This window comes from Rhamphochromis longiceps, linkage group LG23, assembly GCF_057381845.1.
Source record: "Rhamphochromis longiceps isolate RC_006_pf linkage group LG23, R_longiceps_female_GT1.1, whole genome shotgun sequence".
Classification (NCBI taxonomy): domain Eukaryota; kingdom Metazoa; phylum Chordata; class Actinopteri; order Cichliformes; family Cichlidae; genus Rhamphochromis; species Rhamphochromis longiceps.
Genome location: NC_140578.1, coordinates 2360147 through 2376997, shown reverse-complemented (window position 1 = coordinate 2376997; position 16851 = coordinate 2360147). Strand labels below are relative to the sequence as shown.

The 16851-nt window shown below is 40.5% G+C and overlaps 1 protein-coding gene across 4 annotated transcripts in view; it reads left to right on the top strand.

Moving 5' to 3' along the window:
- slc44a5b (solute carrier family 44 member 5b) overlaps positions 1-16851 on the top strand; it is a 60121-nt gene that overhangs the window by 25638 nt on the left and 17632 nt on the right. For 3 of the 4 annotated variants that reach the window (XM_085397470.1, XM_085397469.1, XM_085397467.1), the window contains exons 3-20: positions 85-158; positions 5218-5302; positions 5584-5668; positions 5802-5915; positions 7976-8036; positions 8138-8261; positions 10016-10099; positions 11497-11609; positions 11904-12035; positions 12646-12745; positions 12831-12923; positions 14218-14305; positions 14762-15024; positions 15132-15226; positions 15329-15432; positions 15548-15621; positions 16103-16173; positions 16608-16696. In XM_085397470.1, coding sequence (XP_085253596.1) covers positions 85-158; positions 5218-5302; positions 5584-5668; positions 5802-5915; positions 7976-8036; positions 8138-8261; positions 10016-10099; positions 11497-11609; positions 11904-12035; positions 12646-12745; positions 12831-12923; positions 14218-14305; positions 14762-15024; positions 15132-15226; positions 15329-15432; positions 15548-15621; positions 16103-16173; positions 16608-16696 — 1849 coding nt within the window. The remainder of the gene's footprint in view (positions 1-84; positions 159-5217; positions 5303-5583; positions 5669-5801; positions 5916-7975; positions 8037-8137; positions 8262-10015; positions 10100-11496; positions 11610-11903; positions 12036-12645; positions 12746-12830; positions 12924-14217; positions 14306-14761; positions 15025-15131; positions 15227-15328; positions 15433-15547; positions 15622-16102; positions 16174-16607; positions 16697-16851) is intronic. The other variant, XM_085397471.1, reaches the window with a different exon arrangement.

Below are 16851 nucleotides of genomic sequence, written 5' to 3'. Positions count from 1 at the left end.
ATATTACTGATTTCCACTGTTTTCCACTCGTAATCTTGGATTCCTGCGTCACACACTGTTCCCACATCCCTCTTCTGTTTCCAGGAGCTGCACTGATGTGGTTTGCTGTGTTATCTTTGTCATTGTCATCCTTGGATACATCGCTCTGGGTACTGTGGGTGAGTTTGACAGGTTGCCAGTGATTACATCACACAAACTTTCTTAATGACACACAAACGTGTACACACGATGATGAGGTATGTGTGGCTGTGGCGCAGAAAAATGAATTTCTTTGATACCCTGTCCTTGCAGGTAGTTTAAAGCGCACCATATGGCTGATGGTATAAAAAGGAAAGGTGAATGCAAATCGTGTGCTCTGCCTGTGAGGTTTTGTCTGAAGAGGTCAAAACTCCAGCCAGTGTTGCCACAGTTACTTTGAAAAAGTAATATATTACGGACTACTGATTACTCCTTCCAAAAGTAACTTAGTTACTTTACTGATTACTTTATTTTTAAAGTAACTAAGTTAGATTACTAGTTACTTTATTAGTTACTTTCAGAAGCTGCCAATAACACTCCCCACTGCCTCAACATAAAAACATCAACCGATTTTGCCAATACTCACTTTATTGGAAGTGTATTTTAACAGTAATGTCAACAATATATCTCCTGACATTTGAAGTTGAACTTAAAACTTTTTTCCTGACAGAAATACTTGTTTGTATGAAAATAAAGACAGTCTTGTTACTTCACTTAACATAAATACTTTTTATAAAAAAACAAACAAACAAACAAAGAGTCTTTCTTGACTTCCCTTAAGATACTTTTTATACCATCCACATGTAAGCACTATTGTCCGCTTTTGTAACTTTGGACTAATCTTATGAAAAAAAAAAAAAAAAAAAAGAGACTGCAGGTCCAACTTAAATTGCCTTACTTCCTTGCAGGTAATTGTTTTAAGTTAATCAACTTGAAAACTTTAATAAGTTTATTAAGTGACTTTGATAAACTTAATTCAATTACTTGTAAATAGTTATTTAAATTGGATTCCCCATTCTCTGTTTTTTCAGTATATGTTGTCATCGCATGTTATGGGGGAAACAGTAGAGTGGAGCGAGTAAACCAGTGGTTGTACCTCATTAACAGAAGCTTCTCAAACCTTTTGTCAGAAAGTCGATTTCTTTTAGGCGTGAGCACCAAACCTCCCAGACTAAAAAGTCGCTCCACAGGAGCACTTGATGGGGTTGGAGTGTTATACTTTAAAAAAAATTGTCTTTATGCTTGAAAATTTATGCAGAATCTGAAGGTCGTAGCCTGACATCAGGTAGTCCATGACTTCTTTTTCTGCAGAATAGGTCTCCTCCTCTGGCTCTGCCTCAAAAGTGAAAAAGTCCATCTCACCTTGGCTGCTAGATGTAGTAGCACTGGGCACACTGGCAGGGTTTTTTGCCAGAGGAGCAGTGGTGCAACACTCTGCTGTCAGAAGCTGTTTTACTCGCTCCCTCCTTCCTGCATCTCTCAGCCATCGGAGTTTGAATTTTGGACAACTGGCAGCTGCAAGAAGGGCATCTTTGTCATCCAGCACACCGGCGAAACGAGTCTGAATAGCCTAAAAAACATAATTGATATTTTTATGCCTACAATTTATTATGTTATTGAATTATTTGCAAACCATGCCTAATATGAGATCAGTATTATGGATTAATTTTGTTTTAGGTTACTTGTAAACATTTTAATTGTTTTAATCTTATTTTTCAATGATAATTAATATTCTGTTCCATGTTTGTGAATTGTATGAAGCAAAAAATCTGACTAATTTCAAGATAGAGCGTACCTGTACAATGGCATCTGGAAGGCCTGCAGTCATCCTGGAGAGGTCATCTTTCACAGCCTGGGTCTTCTGCATCAGAACTTCAAGTGTTGGTAGTAAAGTTCCATATGTCCAGTGCTGCAGTCAGAGGTTTCATGGCCATGCAGTACTCATGCAGGAACTGGTATTCTTGATCTTTGAAGCACTTCAGTCCTAGCTTTGTGCACAGAGTATTCAGCTCACCCATGGGGATTTCTGCAATTCTCTTTACAGCATCAAAAAAGGAATTCCACCTTGTGGATGTTGGTATTAGGAGCTTTCTTTTGCTGATTTCTTCCACTGTTTCTGATGCAAGTGTAGATCTACTCGATTTGGTCCAAAGAGCTGTGCATTTTGCTGTGCTGCTCCTATACACAGCCCTGCTCTCTGCATTGGTTGTTAAATGTTTCTCCACATCACGTGTGCAAATTATGTTGATGGTGTGCGAAGCACACCTGCGGTGCGGGGGAAGAGACAGCTGACCATCACTTTCATTCTCAGCCGAGAGGATTTCTGACAGATCAGAAAAAGTGACATCATCGTCTTTGGGGCTGGACTCTTCCTCCTCCGTCTCATCATCGGACTCCGTGACAGGATGATAAACTTGAAACGCCTTAACAAAGTTGGATCCATTATCAGTAACTGTTGCAACTACTTTGTTGAGTAATCCATAAGAGGAGTGAATGTTTTCGATTTCTGTACCAATGACATCATACGTGTGTCTACCACGAATTCGCCTACATGCTAATGCAACCTTGTGACGCTCTAATGTGGTTCTACTGATCCAGTGGAGCGTTACTCCCATATAGCTTCTGTTGTTAGCAGTCCAAATATCCGCGGTAGTTGAAACAAAGTGTGGCCTTCAAATTTCTCTCCATTTCTGTAAACTCCTTCTCCAAGTAAGAAGTAAAAGTCGTTCGGTGAGGCAGCTCGGCATTAACAGAAGTAGGGATCTTTTTTATTATGGCACGAAACGAGGGCGAGTCAACAGTGTTTATAGGTAGCATTTCTTCTACAATATGCTGCGCGACCAACTTCTTCAATTCTTCATCACTTACTGGTTTTGCACCAAAGTCCAACTTTTGTTGTTTGGGGGGTGTAGGACCTTCTGCGGAAGTCACGGCTCTCTGCTTCGGACCACTTGGTGGGACTCTCTCTGTGAGTTTGACTGTGCTGTGCTGCGACTCCAAATGTTTCTTTAAGTTTGACGTAGTGTTTTTGAAGGTAGATAACACTTTTTCGCCAACACAGAGTGTACAACGAACCTTAATATTTAAATCTTTAGTTGACAGAAACTCAAAATAGTGACCATATTTCCAGCTAAAGAACGAACATCTCTCTCCCTCCATTGTTGTTTACACTTTTTTACGTCGCTGGCTGCTTGTGAGCGGGAAACGTGACCTGTCGCTTATGTGACGTTTCACGACACGTATGCGTTTGTCATCCGCTGAGACGAAAAGAAAAAACCAAATCTTTTTGCTTAAAAAAATAGTAATGCACAGTGGTTTGGACAAGTAACTTTAATCTGACTACTGTTATGGAAATAGTAACTCGTTAGATTAGTCGTTACTGAAAAAGGGGTCATATTCGGAGTAACGCGTTACTAAGCAACGCGTTACCGGCATCACTGACTCCAGCTACACTTGTAATATATCAAACAACTTTACTGCTTGACCAAAGCTGTTCAATATACACTCACCGGATGCTTCATTAGTTGCTCCTTAATGCAAATGTCTAGTCAGCCAATCATACGGCAGCAACTGAATGCATTTAGGGATGCAGACAAAGACGACTTGCTAAAGTTTAAACTGAGCATCAGAAGGGAGAATAAAGGTGATTTAAGTCACTTTGTGTTTGACATGCTGGTCTGAGTATTTCAGGAACTGCTGAATTGCTGGGATTTCGCAACCCAACCATCTCTAACGTTTAGAGAAAAAGAGAAAATATCCAGAGAGCAGCAGTTCTTTGGCTGAAAGTCCCTTGTTGATATCAGAGGTCAGAGAAAAATGGCCAGACTGCTTCAACCAGGATCTTTTTTTGGCACCCATAGTACCAGCGGAGCATTATTTCAAATGCCACAACCAACCTGAGTGCTGCTGCTAACAATGAAACTACATTGTTATGTGCCATGCCACAAGGCTCAAATCATCTGAAACTGGTTTCTTGAAAATGAAAATTAGTCCACTGTGTTCGATCCAGTAGAGCACCTTTAGGACCAAAATATCCCAGGAATGACTTCAGCACTTAATTAGCATAGTTCTGAAGGTTCTGTTGACTTTCTAAAATTTGACCGTCTTCCACCTTGGAAGTGTTTTACCTTGTGGTAGCAGCGTCTACGCTCTGAGGTTTTGTTTGACAGTAATATACCACAAAAAAAACTTCAATTGTCAGCACTTTGTTGTTGTTTTTTTTAGTTGACCTGGTCAGAATTTCTAGAATCCCATTTCAAAGAATGGGAGTTTCTCATGATAAGTAGAAGAAGTTGGATATATTTGACCTTTCTTTCTTTACTCACTGACCAGCACGTTAATGCATCTCTTCTCTCTTTGTAACACAAAGTTGGGGAAAGTCCCAGTGCTGTCACTAAACTGGGCTTTATCTTGCCAGCTTACTGCCAGTTGATTCATGTTTCAGTAATTGGAAAGGACTTCCTGTTTCCAAATAATTTTAAAAAGAGCGACGTGTATGACTCCGCACGCAACATGTCTGCAGTCACCTAAAGAATGTGGCCTTCTGCCTTCATCCTTTGCAGTTTCATCCTCCTTGTTGTGACTTGTAGAGCATCTTAATTGTGCTGCCTCACATTCAGCACAGTCCCTCATTGACTGGCAAGGTGAAAGGCTTTAACACTGTGTTGTTTAGCTTGGCTAAATTAATGAAACACAAGCATTGCTCAGAAAATTGATTTTTAGGGTTGCCACCGTCCTATCTAGAGAAAAAGAACAGAACAAATTAAAGGATTGATTTCTTTGTCTTTTGTTGTGTTTCTTCTTAATTACTATTCATACCCTTGCTTAAATAAATGAGCATTTTTGTATTCTTAATTGTTTTGGTTGCTTTTTAACATGCATGACCTTGGCATTAGGCACAAATGTTATTGATATAGTGCAGAGGTTTCGTTTTGTTACAGCTGTATCTGAATGCTAATGTGTGTCTTTTGGTTTTTATCAGCAGATCATTTTCTTAGTTATATTCAAAGTAAAGTAGATGTCTGAAAATGTTAGTATTGGTCATTTAGGAAAACAGACAGTCTGAACTGGGGTGATGGGCTGGCCAGTGGCCTCATGTTCTTCAGCAGGTAGACCAGTTTGAGTATGATTTGGGGGATGATTGTGCAGATTTTAAAATCCAAGCACCTGAAATGAAAAGCTCTGTTGGTGTCGTTTCAGCCTGGATTCACGGTGACCCCAGGAAGGTCGTCTATCCAACAGACAGCCGCGGTCAGTTCTGTGGCCAGCAGAACACCCCCAATGCGTGAGTGGAAAACTGTCTTCTTCTTAAATTGTTTACAGTGGAATAATTATGTTGTCCAATTTGTCTGTCAGCATTATGTTGTTATCTTTACATGAACAATAGCCATTGTCTACCATTCAGTACACTGAGATGATTCTTGATTAATCCTGGCAAGTTTTATTGCACAGCACACTGTGAGTGTGAGCACCTCCATGCTGGCTGATAAAACATTGCACAGTAATGGACTTTTGGATCTGTCTAATCTGACTCCCCTTTTTTGTCTTCATCTTTTGTCTTCACAGAAACAAAGCCATATTATTCTACTTCAACATGCTGAAATGTGCCAATCCTGCAGTTTTAATTAACCTCCAGTGCCCTACAACCCAGGTAGGAGATTGAACGAAGCCCCGTTTTGTAGCTCTGTGTACAGTGCTTGATGTCTCTCTCCAACTTTTTCGCCACGCACGATTATGCAAGATTGATGGGCGCTCTCATTAAGACGATGTGTTGCCTTCCTCAGCTCTGCGTCTCGAAGTGCCCTGACAGATTTGCCACTCTCCTGGATGCAATGAATACCAAAAACTGGGAATATTACAAGCAATTCTGCAAGCCAGGCTTCGAGATTGGCAGTAAGGTGAGAGATGGAGGGTAACGGGGCATTTTGTTTTTTTGCAAACTCGATGGAAGTGTGAGATTGTGTTAAATCATCGCTGCTTTGAGACCAGCTCATGTACAATACATTGGACACTTAGCTGGGAAATATGTGCAGTTACTTAATGACACGTGCAAAAATAAATATAAAAAGAGTGTATACGAGTATCTTAGGCTACGTTCACACCGCAGGTCTTAATGCTCAATTCCGATCTTTTGATCAAATCCGGTTTTTTTTGTCTGCGTGTTCACACGACAAATAAAATGCGACAGCAAACGCGCTCTGTTTAGACCCAGACCAAACAATATTGTTTGACTGATGGCCTTAATATAAAGACTTCAGACTTTACGTTTCCAAATTTTTACTTTAAGTTATTTTGTTATTTACATAATAATGTAAATAACCTAATAATGATCCTTATTGCTGCTTTAGAGGAGCGGTGCTGCAAAGGATAGCTGCAGATTTCTGTCAGAATCTGCAGATTATACAGAACAAATAAAATGTTCACTGACATCTACGCTGGATGGCCATGAAGCGTTCGCAATGTCTTCTCAGGCGCTTCTCTGGCGCTGATAATTAGCGTCTGTCTTGTGTCAGTGACGTAATTTAATGCGACATGACCATCAAACAGCAGTCGCTTTCTAAAACATCGGATATGTATCGGATTCAGTACCACGTACGAAAGTGACCCAGATCGGATTTGAAAATATCGGATTTGTGCCGTTCACACTGTCACACCATGATCGGATAGATGGGTCGCATAGGGTCAAAAAAATCGGATTTGATGCGCTTTCGCCTGCAGTGTGAACGCAGCCTAACAGGCTTGAAAGTCAGTATTTGGTATCTGCACCTTTATTCTTAAATACCACCTGATCCCAAGCTTTCTTCAAGTAGTCTTCAGGAACAGTTCTCCAGGATTCTTGAAGGACATTCAAAGCTCTTCTTTGGATGTTGCTGCCTTTTGTTCTGTTCTCTGTCGAGATGATTCCACACGGCTTCAATACTGTTGAGGTCCGAGCTCTGAGGAGGCCAATCCATGGCTGACAGTGGTCCGTTGTGTTTTTATATCCAGGAATGCTTGTACTGCACTACTGTTTGGGAATATTGTCATGCTGAAAATGAAGTCGCCGTCAATCTGACACTTTTCGGATGGCACTACATGAAGGATCACCATCTGATGGTACTTCTCTATGTTCAGAATTTGAACAAGACCCTCAACACCACAGCATGACTGAGCTTCCACTATGTTTCACAGACACACTGTGGAATGGTCAGGTGCATCTCTCAGTTCCTTTCAGGACTTTGTTGGATATTTGTTCCTATTTCTTAGATATTTTTTTAGGCCTGACACTTGACTCGTGACTTTAACACAGAACTACTCCAAATTTTTCAGAGCTCTTTGGACCTTTTCTTTTTTATCTAGAACATTTTTGAAACGATTTAATCAGTTTTAGTCTTTCTAATAACGAAGAGCACATTTGGAGTGAGCTTCGCGAGATGGGCGGAGGTGAGCTAGCAGCCACTCATGCTTATCACAGCCCTGTTCCGTCAGCTGGCAGCAGTTCGGTGGCAGTGACGCTGGCGTTATGGTGCATGAAAGTGAGGTGTTGTGTGGGAGCACTTTACAGCTCAGACTGTCTGAATTGAATCATAGTTTCCGCTTTCCACGTCATCACTAAGTATGACAAACTCTGTTACATCTGTCTGTAAAATCTGTCAGTTGTGTGTTTAGTTTACTTTAGATACGTTTTTATTTTTTAGATTATTGATAATTATTGTAACTTGCATAAGTATTTTTAAATTGAATTTATTTATGGTGCATTTTCAGTTGGACATTTCATTGCAGGACTTGAAAGAGAAACATACAAGATTTTTTTAAATACTCAAGCAGGCACGACAGATTCAAACAAAACAAGATCACAAAGTTTAATAGAGAAGAAGTTCTTTTCTGTCTTTGTAATAAAGGCTGCGAGGAGTGAACGCTCAGGGAAAATCACTTGTTTTCAGCTCTTTGAATCATTATCTCTTCTGTTCCCTTTCAGTCAGTCAGAGAAGTCATACGAGATGAAGACTGCCCGTCTATGATTGTGCCAAGCAGACCTTGTAAGTGAATCCGAGCAACTCTAAATACATTGCCTCAATAACTTACTGTTTGTTCTGCCAAGAGGGTAAATACAACAAAAATATCTACAAATGTGTTTCAGTCCTTCAGCGGTGCTTCCCTGATTTCATTAGAAGAAATGGGATTTTAACTGTAGCCAATCAGACCATCTTCAAAGACGGTGAAAATAACAAGAGAAGTGTCGACGATCTCAAAGATGCTGCCAAGTAAGATCTGCTCCCCTGCAACACCAGTCTTTGCCCTACTTGTTTAACGGGTTCATTTTTAGCAGTAGGAGAATCACAGATTACGATTTGGCAAACAAAACAAACAATGAAACTACTTTTTAAAAATCCCCTCTAGAATAAAGTGTTTTTAAACTGTTATACTGTCTGTAGGGATGCCGACTCTGCACCCAGAGAGATCTGGACAGAAATAACAGGGTAGGACCAGTGGGCATTTTACTGATGCCCATGAATGTGCTCAGTCACATTCAAAGTCATCTGCATGCTTATTGCATGAAAATAAAGCTTACCTACAAACTCAACAGCCTGAGCCAATGTTATGGGTCTCTACAAGCTTAGCTGCTTTGTATGTATGTATATATCTATATGTTATCAGCATGTAAAAGGGCAGAGGCAGCAAACTTCAAAAATCATGTATTTAAACCAGTGAGCTGATATCATGATCATACATGATTTGTATGGCTGCAGTAATCTACCTTGAATAATATAACTTGATGCTTTTTCTTTAGCCAAGTAACCGCCAACATAAAGTAGAAAGGGTTAAAAATGATTTATTTCAGCTTTTTAACTTTGCTTCTGCTTTAGCCAGTTGCTTTATATAGACTAACCTGCTGTTTATCCATAAGAATACATAACTATATTTTTGTTTGTGGCATTAGATGCAAAATAGGGCAAGTTAATACCTCAAAACATCAAGTCATCGCCTCTACCTTCTGTGTGAAGTAAATTGGAGAGTGCTGTGCTGCCCCCTGGTGGTCATTAGTTTTGCTCTCCTGGCGCAGATTGAGCGATCCAAACTCTTGTATGTGTGGACACTGAACAGTGACCTTAATTAGACAGTAAGATTTAGAATTGATGCTGGCGTCCTGTTTGTCCCACAGCAATGTTATCTTGCCCTCTATGTCTCACCAATTTCAAGATATACCTGAGTCACTTCTACAGTAAACTTTTCAGTAATCATATTCTGACTTTGCTGCCAGTTTTGTAGTTTAAATACTCTCCAAGTGTTTAATGACAAGTGGAGCTATTTAATGAACCCAGAAGGCGAGCTTTCCTGTGAAATAAACAGGCATCTTCTTTTGTGCTTATCTGAGTTAGAGTGACGGGGACCTGAGGTCTATCCCAGCTTACACTGGTGTGGTATGCCCTGGACACGCTAACACCGAGAAACAAACTCACATCCACACCTACCGGTGCAAAATTTCTGATTCCTGTTCTGTTTGAATTCTGATATTCAACAAAAACTCTGTGTGGGTTTTAAACCAGAACATCTTCAGATAGAAAGATAATACTGAGTCTGTGACGTTTACTATCTGAAGCATTTATGTTATTACTGTGGAGATGAAAATGTGGCTCCTGATCTAACACATCCATTACTATTTGCTTTACCACAAAGTGCTCGTCTGAATGATATTCACTTCTATACTATTTCCCACCCTGCTGTAATAGCTGCCAGTACTGCTTCTGTAACTCTACTTGTTTTGTGGCTCTTTGATATGGAACTTGAGCAGCTCTTACAACTGACATTATCGAAAGCATTTTAGAGCTATAGCTGTCTCTGTTCCATGATGAAAGCAGTAGAGATCAATCGGCTGTCAAAACGTTTTTGAGAAATCCTTGTGAACTAAGCGGCATTGGCCTAAATCCACCAAAGTGCATCCCTGTGCTGTTTAATCACTTTCTGTCTACTCCTCTTCCTCCTATTTTTTCCATTTCACCTTTTTACTGAACCACAGAGGTATCGCCAGTCTGCTGAATGCCAAAGAAGTCGGCATGAAGATCTTCGAAGATTATGCAAACTCCTGGATCTGGATCCTCGTGTAAGAATGGCCTTTCCTCATTTTAGTGATTAAATTCATATGAAGAGAAAAATCTCTGATTCATTGATGAGATTATGAAAGTGTTCACATTATTACTTTGATGAAGATGCTCCTGCTGTTTGTGATCTTTTAACCCATCAATCCAGTGTCAACTATTATTTGCAGTCATGTTTAAAGAGGAAGTTGTTTGGTTTGTTATTAGAACAACCAAACTTGTGATCCACTAAAAACGGTGGATATACTTTAATAATATAAATCCTTTAACAAATAGAAACTGATAGATCTTATATTCTGTTGTATGACGTACATCCAGGCCTCAGACATTTGTTGTGTCACCTGTAGCAGAGGTTATTTCTCATACGTGTTTTGCACATTTGTTCACCAGTCTCACATCAGCTTCCTGACATTTTTGACCGGATCGGTGGATTTGCTGTGATATGACAGAGAATTCTTGAAACTGTCCAGAGCCAGAGGCAGCAAAGCTAAATCATAATGCACCAACATGCTTCATGCTGGTCAGAACACCCAAACAACTCAGGGATGTTTTATTCCTGTTTTCAGAGCTTGTTGGTCCTGGAGACACTGATTGTAACAGCAGTTTGACTGTTTTCAGGACTACTGCCTGAGATTAGTTTCTAAACAGCAGCGTCACAAACACATTGCAGTCACAACACTTGACACCAAAGATGAAATCGAGGCTCTGAGATGCTTTTAACTAAGGCTTCGTCCACACTAATACGTTTTCGTTTGAAAGCGCATCTTTTTCTCCCCGTTTTGTCCTCCCGTCCACGCTGAGACGCCGTTTTCGTTCAAGGCAAACGCAGCGTTTTGAAAACGCTCTCCAAAGCGGATACATTTGAAAACACCGTTTTCCCGTCCCAGTGTGACAGCGAACCAGGAGCCTTTTCGAAAACGATGACACATTTTAGTCATGTGATGCAGTCATGTGACCCATTAAACTACGATAGCAGAGGGCAGTGGTTGTTTTGTTTGCTCTCAGTTTTGACAGCCCTGTTAAAGATTAATATCAGTTTGTAAATGCTCCAGCTTTTCTTCAAATTCTTTAATTCTCACTCGCTTTTGCAACTTTGTACTTTTGTGTTACTCGCAGCAACAACTCCAGCTCATTTTGCCGCGACATTTCAAAGAGCCCGAAAGTAAATAAGCGGCAGACAGAAATCCGAATCTTCTTGCATTTCACGCATGCGCAAAGCGCCTTGAGGCGACTGCTATGTAAATAAAATTGAATTGAATTGAATGCGTAGGACTGGAGCGTAAGCATTTTCAGCCGCTTCAATGTGGACGCACAACTCTGAAAACGACTGAAAACACTGGTGTGGACACGGAGCGTTTTCAAAGACTTGATATTGTTTTTTGTTTTGTTTGTGGTGTTGCAGAGGTCTGGTGATAACCATGGTGGTCAGTCTGCTCTTCATCTTGCTGCTGCGCTACACTGCTGGTGTGCTACTGTGGCTCGTCATCTTTGGTGTCATCGTTGCAGTGGGATACGGTGAGGATGCAGAAACACTTGTAGTCATGTGGCTTGCTGTGTATTTAGTCCAAGTGTAAAAAACAATGAAGTGAATGAACTGAAGAAGCTTCTCGGATGAGAGGTGAAACGTTTTCAAGCAACTTAAAGAGGTCCAGACGCTTTTCTTTGCAAGCTCCTTAGACTACGATGACCTGGATGACTGAGAACCTTCACAGACGTTGAAAGAAATTCTTTTACCTGAGCCTTTCCCACCAGATGTGCTGTGAGCAGTCATGGCTAGTAGATCGTCTTCACTCTTTCATTCTCTCTCAGGCATTTGGCACTGTTACTGGGAATACAGCAACCTGAGCAGGAAGCCAGGCTCCAATGTCACCATCACTGACCTTGGCTTCCACACAGACTTCAGCATTTATCTTCAGCAAAGCCAGACGTGGCTCATCTTCAGTAAGTTGTCATCCACTAGCAAAGCAGCACTTACTGTAACGCTGGTTCCTGCTTTACGTGCACGGCAGTTTCCTGGTTGTATGTATTACTGCTGTTAATTCCTCACAAACCAAACAGAAATTGTGACATTGTTTGTCTTGGTGAGCTTTTCAAAACTGTGATTATAGCAAATATTTTTGATTTAGATGCTTGCACTGGGACTGTTTCAATCTTTTATGCGTGTAATCCCAACCTTTGCTGTCGTGTCAGGTTGGTATGTTGTTCTGTACTTACAGACATCCTGTTCTTGTGGAAAGGAAGTCTCTTGACCTCCTTGTGGGAATTTATTTAAATTTGGCACAGATGTCCGTTTGAACTCGTTTGAACTGATTAGATTTGGATGATCAAAGGTCAAGGTCACTCACTGTCAGCACCCAGAGGGAACTGCTTTACATCTGGCACAAACTGACTTGGACTCACAGATGACCTGATCAGAAATTAGTATTCAAGGCCGCTGTGATCTAACCAGCGCTTTTTAGCCATGACTCATGTGCTCATTTTGAGCGAGCACTTTCTGAATATCTAAAAGCATATTTGTTACGCTGCTGTTGACTCGACCTTTATTTTGCAGTGATCTTGCTCTCTGTGACTGAAGCCGTCATTGTGATAATGCTGATATTTCTGAGGTCGAGGCTGCGCATCGCTATTGCATTACTGAAGGAGGGAAGCAAGTGAGTATGGATCCTGCTTCTGATAATTAAACAGTGCGTTTTGCTCTTTTTCATGAATTTAATGTTTTTCTTGGGGGGTTTTCAGGGCAATCGGCTACATCATGTCCACCCTCTTCTACCCTGTCATCACCTTTTTCCTTCTGGCCATCTGCATCGCTTATTGGGCTGTCACAGCAGTGTATCCTTCCAAATACTGACAAACTGAAGCAGAGTTTCGTGTAGAGAATTAAAGGAGTTGAGCTGCCTTGAAGCAATCTGTTTTTTACTACAGACGAATTGCAGCATGTTAATTAGAATCATCCACAGGATAATGTGTAATATCAGTAAAGCTGTTAGATTAAACAGGTTAAATTCAGGTTTTTTGATGTTGTGCCACAGCATAATTTATCTCAGGACACTTGAAATAGTAAAGTAAAGACTACAGTATTAGAGAGAAAGCTAGTAGTTCCCTTTGAGCGTGCATTCAGCAACAGTGGAGAGGAAAAAGTCTTCTAGAACCAGGCACAGGTAAGTCAGACCTCTGCATGGATTGGTTGTTGCATATGCTCACAGGTGACTTTGCTAGGTACACCTTGTTATCACAAGGTTGGACTCTCTGTTACTTTCATAACTGCCTCAGTTCTTAATGGCATCAACAAGGTGCTGAAAATATTAATTTTGGTCCATGTTGTCCCGACAGCATTACACAGTTGTTGCGCATTTGTCGGCTGCACGTCTAGGATGCAAAGGTCCCGTTCTACCACGTCCCACGGGTGCTGTGTTGGATAGATCTGGTAACCGTGGAGGCTGTTTGAGTATACTGAACTCATTGTCATGTTCAGGAAACTAATTTGAGATTATTTTTTGACATGATGATGGAAGTGGTTGTTGCTGAACAGCCGAAAGTATCCTCCACACGATTACACCACCATCACCATCCTGAACCAGTGAATTAAGGCAAGAACGTCCATGCCATCATTCATATTGTTTATGCTAAATTCTGACTGTACCATCCAATTTTCCCAGCTGAAACTCATCAGACCAGGGAACATTTTTTTAATCTTCTGTTGTCCAATTTTGGTGAACTTATGCTGCATCAGTGTTTTTTAGCTTACAGGAGTAGCGTCTGTTTTGGCCGTCTGTTTCAAGTTTCGATATCTTGTGCGTTCAGAGATGCTGATCTGCGTACCTTGATAAGAATGATTGTGGTTGTTTATGTTACTCTTCCCTTCCTATCAGATCGAAGCAGTCTGGCCTTTCTCCTATGACCTTTGACATCAGCATTTTCACCCAGAGATGTTCAGCACTTAGTTGCTTCTTTGTGATTTGCTGATTAGATATTTGTGTGAACAATCAGTCGAACAGGTGTACCTAATGAAATGGCCCGTGAGTCTGTAACAAGTAAGTGAAGCAGTCAAGGAAGTCCAACTACATGTTCTTTAACTCACTGATTCTTGAGTGTTGAATTTTTCCTTTAACTAGTTTACCCTCAGCTTCTTAGCATCATCGGGTAACGCAGTCTACAAGGTCACACCTGCTGATGATAAATGCATGTATGCAAACCTCACATGCAATCCACAGGTTAGCCCTATGCTCCCTTACAGTTTATTACTGAAAATGTTTAGTTACCGTGTAATTTCTCCATCACTTGGCATGAAAAACATCTCTTGATCGGATTCGTTCTCAGCAGTAAAGTGTAATTAGTCAAATTAGGTGTAATAGCTGCTTTATGTCTAATTAATAAAATGTCTTAATGTAAATACATTAGATGTTCCGATGTAAATCGAGTTCAATTAGTGGCTGGCAGCAACAAACATTTATCTGACAGATGTTATTTATCAGCCAACAAGTAATTTGAGCATGTAAACAGATGAATATTCAAGGATTCCCTTAAAGCTATTCATGTGGAAATAATTTATATTCAAGGTAGAGGCAGGAAAGACAAGAAGAGAAAAGTATCTTGATTATGGTGACAAACAGAATCCTGTTATTTCTATCTGACAGCGCATCAAGATCTAATCTGCTGCTTTATTTCAGACCTTCAGTAAGACCAACATTACCAAGGTGTGCCCCGGGTCACAGTGTATGTTCGCCTTCTACGGTGGGGAGAGTCTGTACCATCGCTACATCTTAGTTTTCCATCTGTGTAACCTCTTTGTGTTCCTCTGGCTGGTCAACTTTACCATCGCCCTGGGCCAGTGCACCCTGGCCGGGGCCTTCGCTTCCTACTACTGGGCCCTGAAGAAGCCAAAAGACATCCCTGCCTGCCCCCTCTACTCCTCCTTTAGCAGAGCTATACGGTGAGTACAGTCCCAAAACAAGCGCAAATCCACTAAGACGCTGAAACGTGAAAGTAAGAACGTGAGGAAAATGTTTTCATTTAATATTCTCCATTCTTGTGGCACAGTTATCACACAGGTTCTCTGGCCTTTGGGTCGCTAATCCTTTCTGTGGTGCAGATGATCCGAATTGTTCTCGAGTACCTGGATCACAAACTGAAAGGCAAGCTTGGAAACCCTTCGAGGCCTCTTACTAATTTATTACTGATTGTTTCAAATTACTTTTTGTTGATGATATTTATTTATATTCCTGATTTTTATCCAGTTTCTCAAAATGCCTGCGCTCGATTCTTGCTCTGCTGCCTCAAATGCTGCTTCTGGTGCCTGGAACATTTTATCAAGTTTCTAAACAGAAACGCATTCATTATGGTGAGTAATTTCTAGTAACACTCATTTATTGCAGACATCTGTTAGCAGCTGTTAATTGGTCCAGCTTCGGTGCTTAACTACCCGCAACCCAGCACTCACTGCTTCTCACCAACAGATGGCAATATATGGGAAGAACTTCTGCACCTCCTCCAAGGACGCTTTCTTCCTCTTAATGAGGAATGTTGTTCGGTAAGTCCCAGTTAAATGTTTTAGAGCCACATGGCTAAAAAAAACCCTCAGCAGAGTACAGATGCTGCTGAGGTGGTAAAGCTTCTTCTTTACCATAAAAAATGCCAGAACGTAACAGATACGGGCAAAAAAACAAAGAAGTATATTTACTGTCATCATGTTTGTGAAATAATGGGGCAGTTTCAGTTGACGTAATGCACGGGAGTTTGTATCTCTGCTGTTTGTGTTTCTCTTCTACCTCAACTTGAGGTTGGCTGTAACTCAGGAGGTAGAGCAGGTCATCTAATTGGAAGGTTGGTAGTTCGATCCCTGGCTGCTCCCGTGTGCATGCCAAATATCCTTGGGCAAGATACAAGTTGCTCTCTGATGTGTCCATTGGAGTATGAATGTAAATGTTGGGTGAATGAGGGTGCTCAGCTGGAGGTGAGAGGCACTATAATAGGAACCAGTCCATTTACTCACGTTGTCTTCCTCCCGGCAGGGTGGCCGTCCTGGACAAGGTGACCGACTTTCTGCTGTTCTTGGGAAAACTGCTTATTTCAGGAAGTGTTGGTGAGTTTATCTTTTATTTGGATGCATGCAATAAGCTCTTTATTTACTTATTTAATTTGCATCATTATAAGTTGACACTTACATCCCAGTAGGTGGCTGACATGAATTTGGAGGACCTTGATTTTACTTCATTTTATAAGAGCTTATATATTAAACGTAAACCTTGATTCTAGAAGTTACTCTAATTTATACTTGCAGTGTTTGAAAGGACTTATTGCGTGGCCTAACCACTTGTTTTGTTTCAGCAGCTTTTTATATCTGCAGGTCCTTTATTGTAAACCTTCAGTATATCATGAGACCCTTGTTTCAAGTTCCACCCACTCGTGTTTAATCTGCTTTAAAGCCGATGAGGATTTGACAATTTTTGTTTATTTCAAATGATGTAAGAAAATATATATTTGCTTGTTACTAAATCAGATTTTTTTTTTTTTCAGGCATTCTTGCATTTTTCTTCTTCTCGCGTAAAATACCGTTTTTTCAAGAGGAGGTGCCATCACTAAATTACATTTGGGTCCCTCTATTGGTAAGGAATTAAAAATCTACAATGAGAATATGATTATACTGTGATGAATATAGTTAGTATTTGGACAATGACAGACTTTTTCTGTCAAAAAATCAAACAATCAATATGTGATTGAAATGTAAAGTTTTACCTTTATTCATGGGGTTTAACAAAAA